Below are 6,587 nucleotides of genomic sequence, written 5' to 3'. Positions count from 1 at the left end.
CTGAAGGAGTTCTTCTTCGTTCCTTCAAATATGCATATTCTTCGTGTTATTGACTCATGCTATTAGCTCTGTGTAATGTTTTTATGTTCACATTTTCTGCACTGCTGTGCTGTTTGCATGATTCATTTTTATTTTTAATGTTTTAACACATTATTTAAATTTATGCTCTCCATATGATTTGTGCATCTGTTATAATTTATAGTTGGAAAAGTGCTCATTATAGTGAAACTATTGTCGATTTCCTACAAATGAAAATCCAATAGAATCAACTTGATGGAGAGCCTACAGACATGCTGATGCTTCATAGGGTATATGTTAAAAAAATCACAGTTTGTGTGTGTGCCACCATCATCTACCAATTAACACACCCTGTGAACTCCATATTTTTAAAACGTTTATGTATATTTGGGGGAAAAGTGAGATAACTGGCACCTTTGGGTTTAGGTTGCATTGCTTTGGAAAATATGAAATAACACAGCAGGCAATCATTTGTCAGTCAGTCCAAATCACAACATTGCTGCATGTGCACTTTATTCATTTAATTTTTGTTTGGAATCATTTGTATGAGATTCTCTCTGGATATACTCCAAAAACCGTGTAGTCCAAAAACATACTTATCAAGTTAATTGGTGAATCTAAATTGGCCGTAGGACTGAACATGAGCATGAAAGATTGTCTTCTTCTCTGCGTTCGCCCTGCAGTACACTGGAGACCTGTCCAAGGTGTACCCTGCCTCTCCACCGTGACAGCTGGGACAGGTTCCATCCTCTCATGACCTTGAATCAGAAAGCGGCTAAGAAAATGAATGGATCATTTTGAAAACATGACTCTGTTAGCCAAATAGCAAGCAGAGATATTTGGCATGATCGCTAGATCTTATTTTTTTCGTCAAATTTCCTAGTACTTTGTCTTTGCATCACATACCTCCTCAAACTGCAGAAACTAACCTTGGAACAGCCATGTAAATAAGTGAAGACTAAATAGCTCTCCCACTGTAGGTTATGGAGATGTTTTAAAGTAATAATAACCCTCTTATGTTAGCCAAGAATCTATGAATACAAAGATGCCTCTTGCAGCTTTGATTTCATGTGTGATGGAAGTAAAAGAATATCCAGTGTTTGAAATTTCAATATCTAAGACCTTGTCATTTTGGTCTAATTTGTCTCATTAAGTATAGTCTGAGGCTTTTTATTCCCGCCAAGGGGTGCACTCTGCACTTGGAATATTGAGTCTCTTATTACATGAATTTCCATTTCTTGGCTTTTCATTGATGTGGCAAGGGAGTGACTGAGAAAATGCCCTGAAATATACACAGCTTCACAAAGTTTCGTGTTAACTTAACCATTCTTTCATTTTGAATTTAAAAGGCACTTTATTTTCCTGTTCAGTGCCAACAAGATTTTTTAAGAATAGTGCCTCTTAAATTCTTAAAACTAATAATAATAATACAGAAAAAGAAAAAAAAGGATGCTTTGATGTTTTGATGAGATGACGAGTGCAGCAAAGGCTATAGGTTGTCTAGGTTGTGTGGAATATGTGGGCTGTACCTTTGTGCATTTAAAAATCCCTAATGAAATCTATATAAAGAATATGAATATAAATATGATTCAACAAACATTTTAAGCATAAATAACTGTATGAGTCATTTTGATACTGTTTCTTATTTAATAGCACCGTAGCAACACAGTGTAGACATTGTGCTCCTGCGCCTTTTCCCCTTCGAACAAAGAGAAGAAAATTCAATGTAAGGACTTTATATAGCCTTCAGAGACCTCATTCTGTTATATTTTAAAGCTCAATAGTCTCTCTCAGACACACACACACAAACATGTGTTTTTATGATTTTTTGGAGGTCTTATTTGGACATATCCTGACACAACTCTGTTAATGGGCACAATCGTGCCTCAGTTTGTGAGAGAATAATGTAACTGTATGCCATGAAATTCTGCATGGACCTTCCCAGGGGACAAATTGCCATGTTTGCTGATTTCCTTGCACTATATGCTAGTCTTGTTATTTAGCTGGAACATAAAAACATACACAAACACACACACACACACACACACACACACACACTTGAGACATAATTAGCTGCAGTAGTGGAGGCTTTAGTAGAATCTTCTATCTTGAGCTGTAAATAAAGACTTTGCTTTTAAAGGTAGAATTTAAAAAAAGACTTGTTATTCAATTATAAGTGTTGTTAATAAGGTGAGTTAACATTTTAAAACAATAGAAGAGGTCATGTGTAGGAAGTAGCCATAAAAAATAACAAAAAAGAAAACATCAGGTGGCAGGTTTTCTTTAGAAATATTAGTTTCCAGTTGCTGTGAAAGTCTCCTTTGGTAAGTTCTGGGAATCCTCCGTTCACACATACTGTAGGTGGAGTTAAGCAACAGAGACAGGCATGCTTATAGAATTCATCTCATACATTTTGCATGCCGGGCACATGTACTGTACATAAAAGATGGACATATCCACAGTGACATCATCTAATAGACTTTAGAGATTCTTTTGAAACCTTTTCTTTGACATTTTGGCTGTTGGCATTTGTTTGTTTGTTTTCTAAAAATTCAACACAACCATATTTGGATCACGAGGTAGTACCGAGGACCTAATGCTAGTACTAGCTTAGTTTCCAAAAAATCTAATGTGTGACTCTGTTGACTGATGATAAATGTTTTAGCTGCCCAGTAACAGTCTTAATCTTGTTTGGTGTTCAGGTGTTGGACCTGTTTCCAATGCTTACCAAAAGAAACATTATGTGATTTGATATCATTTCAACCTCAGACACCTTGTCTCATTTATGGCAAAGGACATATAAATTATAATATAAGCACATATACAACGTGTGTTTTTCTTGTGTGTCTGTGTTCCAACCCTCCAACTCTCTGCTCCTGCATTACTGCACATTTTACACTCTGTTTTGTGAGAACTACTCTGTATTGTTTCACATTCTGTCACAACTGTAAATCAGGGACAGGAAACAACAAGTAGCTGTGCCTGTGCCTGCTTTTCAATCAAAATGGTGAAAATATTCTCTAAGAGAACTTTGCGATTTCAGACAAAAGAGAAAGTCTGGAAGAAGATTTTTCAGTACAGAGTCCTTTTGCCTTTGTTGGATCCCAACCCTTCTTTATTGGACAGCAGGGTTGGGAGAGGAGGGGTTTAAAATACAGGAAACAGTCTGGGGCAAACTCAAACTCGGCCCCTGTGGTAAGGACTCTAATGTTCAATATATGGCTCACCTACTCAATCAAGTGATCTACAGCAGGACCATTAATTCAGAGTATAACAGTGAGTTTGAAGACGCGGATGAGACTGACCATAATTTTGCTCCCAAACAGTCCCATCAGCAGCCATCAAGGGGGGGAAATGGATGTCAAAAATGGTGAGAGCGAATGGTCTTCATGCCCAAGAAATAAGCCATCCCGCATGACTGCCCCCATGATGCAACCAGCTCCAGCACAAATGGTGTGACGTGAAATCTTTAACTTTACATCCAAGATGTCATCTAGAAAATCATCCTGACCGTGAGATGTTGCTTGATATAAATTCTCCTCCTTATCAAGGAGCAACAGAAGCATGTAAGAGGTGTGTGGGTCCAAGATAGACAGAAAGATAGATAAAGTGCATGAACTAACTATGCAACACACAGAGCAAAACTCTGTCCTTTGTGTGGTTTATATGCTGGCACCAACAGGCTATTTATTTAATGGGAGCTGAACTATAGACTGAGATGAATTGTTTGGAATTGGGACAAAGTAAACATATGTTAAGTATTTTTACAGACTGTTATGACTAAATTGAATAAAAAAGACCCAAAATGCAAAAGTTGGCCAGGTATCAAAATGTGAACATCACATAAGGGTTAAAGGAAAATGCAATCAGTAGAGAAATTGAACTGATAACTGCATGGTCTCACAATGTCTTCTGACTGAGTAACAGGCTCATAATCATGAGATAGCCTTCACTCTAAAGCATTCCCTTCTTTATCATATATTTTATTCTAAATGAGGATCATAATGTACAAAATGAGGATCAGGCTGCACTGATGAAGCCTTGAAACTGGCAATGGTGATTATAAGCTCATCAGGAAAAGTGTTTACTGAGGCCACAAATCAAGTGAAAACTAGGATCATTTTGTTATAGACTTCTTTACAATTGGACTTATGTTTTTATACAGCTAGCTCTCTGCCTCCCCACAGGTTATATTTATCTTTATATAAAGTCTAAGGTCCAAAGACATGAAAGTGTATAACGGTAAACAGATATTTTGTGTGAGGGCAACAGCAGTGAGAATAACCTAATATACTATATAACTGCTTTGCTTTTAAACTCTCAGCTGACTGCATTTACATGTAAAAAACATCTGATACTGTATGTTATCAAGCTAAGACTCAAAGAACTCTTATATTTGGTTATTTAATATGATGTAAAACAGTTTTTCCAGGTTTTCTGTCTTTTTTGCTGTAGCTAACAGCTTCATCACCTTCTTGCTTTATACCTACGGGGATGCTGTATCAGTCAAAGGATTAAATGAGCGTACTTTCAAAATGTCTCTCACTCTGAGCACTGTGATCATATCTTATTGGAGGGCTATCAAGGCCAGGTACAATTTTCACTTGTACACCTGCCAAAACAATAAATTATTTAATCTATTCTGAAATAAAAAGAACAAAAACCTGAAACCACCCAGAACGATAAATATTGAAGAACGACTGATGGATCATACCTAAAAGGAATACAGCAAACAGTAATAAAACTTTCACAGCTTTTCTTTTCCTTATATAAGAAGCGAGTCTACATATAAACAGTATGGACTGAAGAGGCATTCATGCTCTCGCTCTGTAGGAGAATTATTTATCTTTAGCTCTATTCCTGGGAGGATGCTTTTGACAACATCTCATCTCACTGTCTGAAAACCACTGCCATCCATTAGGGCCAGGAATTGCACTACGATGTCTTTGTGGGAGGCTTTGCCAGTTGCACTACGTTTAAAAGCTTCGAAAGAAGCAAAGCAATACTGAGGCAAAGAAAGAAAACATTTATTGTTCATGAATGTGGTGTCACACAGGTCCTGTCAGAAAAGAGCAGGGAGGTGAGGTCTTGGTTTGAGGTCTCTGAAGTAATCCTGCCTCCCCTTCTTCTCTAAGCACAGGAAACTGGACTTTGGAACTGTTCTTTTTCAAGAACAATCAGCACATTCGTGTAAAAGCAGTACATTGCAAAAGACAGTCTAACATTCCACATGACAGCTAGGTTTTACATTTGTGATGCCCACTGTAATTTATATCCTTATAAAAATTTACAGAATAACATTTTTGTGTCTCAGTGCAAAAGATATATATTCCAAAAGAATTTCAGAAAAGCCGTGCCCTTGTTAAATGTCCGTCCATATCCCTCCCCTTATCTGTACCCCTACAATAGTATAATTGGCCTGTTTACTGTACAAGACCACCAATAAATAACTAACAGAAGCAGTTTTACAGTCACTGTCAGGTAGCAGCAGTGTTTCAGCTTAGACTTTAAATACATATTCACAAACAACAGTGTGTCACTGTACACCCACAATTCATCAGAACTTTAACTATAGATATTAATAATAATAATAATTACATTTGTATTGATAGTAATTACCATGACAATAACAACAGAAAAAAAGAAATACATAGTGTCACATCGGCATTAAAGTATTTACATTGTTTTTTCAAGTTCTGTGGCTTAATTTCCCGTGTGTGAATTTCCCAAGTAAAAGAAGGCAATGAAGTGTCTCTAAGGTAAAAGGTTGACAGTGGGGAGTTTATCAGCTGGTGCAGATGCTATTGATGGAAATGATGCCTGGGTCCACCAGGCCAAGCTCCTCATGCTCATTCACGCACAGCTGATAGCCACAGCCCCGCCTACGCTTCAGTGGGGTCACCTTGGCATCAGGCTTGGCTCGAGGTGGCAGGAGAAAGCCCACACTCCCTGCAATCAGCATGTGCCAGATGCTGTGTATGTAGAAGTAGTTCTCCTCCGTCTCCACAAAGGCGTAGAGCGCCACGGCAGATGTGGCAATCATGGTGCCCGGGAAAAGGAAGAACACCCAGCGCTTCCAGGTGGGCGGGTAGCAACGTCGACGCCGGATGGTGCGCACAGTCTGACAAGGTCCACAGACACATAAAAAAAAAGATTATCAATATCACTATTTACACCAGTTTTTTTCTGAAAGCTCACAAAGTAACATTTTCCAATGGGAACAGTTTAATACCCACTCATAATTTCATACAGGAAATGACAGCTTCCAAAGAAATTCCATGAAAAGAAAAACACAGCGCCAATCCTTTACTGAGATCCATTTACAGACCAAGAAAAAGACTTAATTTATTCCCATATGTGCTGTGGTGCCTGCAACCAATATAACCCTAGTAACAACCACTAAGAACCTGAAAAAATCTATTTTTGTATTCATGTGTATCTGACCTCATCACCACAGACTAGAAAGCAGAGTTATAATGTGCGCTTCCCAGGGCTGTGTGTAAACACATGTTTGAACACATTGTCATGTGTGTTTCTTTTATGCTCACATGTTAACAGCATGATGTGTG

The 6,587-nt window shown here is 37.9% G+C and overlaps 1 protein-coding gene across 1 annotated transcript in view; it reads right to left on the bottom strand.

The window, feature by feature from the left end:
* Positions 1–5,024: 5,024 nt before the first annotated feature.
* The window catches only part of tmem8b (transmembrane protein 8B), a 39,809-nt gene continuing 38,246 nt past the window's right edge, over positions 5,025–6,587 (bottom strand). The window contains exon 13 of the mRNA XM_084947555.1: positions 5,025–6,139. Coding sequence (XP_084803681.1) covers positions 5,804–6,139 — 336 coding nt within the window. The 3' untranslated portion in view covers positions 5,025–5,803. The remainder of the gene's footprint in view (positions 6,140–6,587) is intronic.

Source organism: Perissodus microlepis, chromosome 12 (genome assembly GCF_051167445.1).
Source record: "Perissodus microlepis isolate ML-2025 ecotype Zambia chromosome 12, ASM5116744v1, whole genome shotgun sequence".
Lineage (NCBI taxonomy): Eukaryota > Metazoa > Chordata > Actinopteri > Cichliformes > Cichlidae > Perissodus > Perissodus microlepis.
This window is presented reverse-complemented; position numbering and strand designations above follow the sequence as displayed.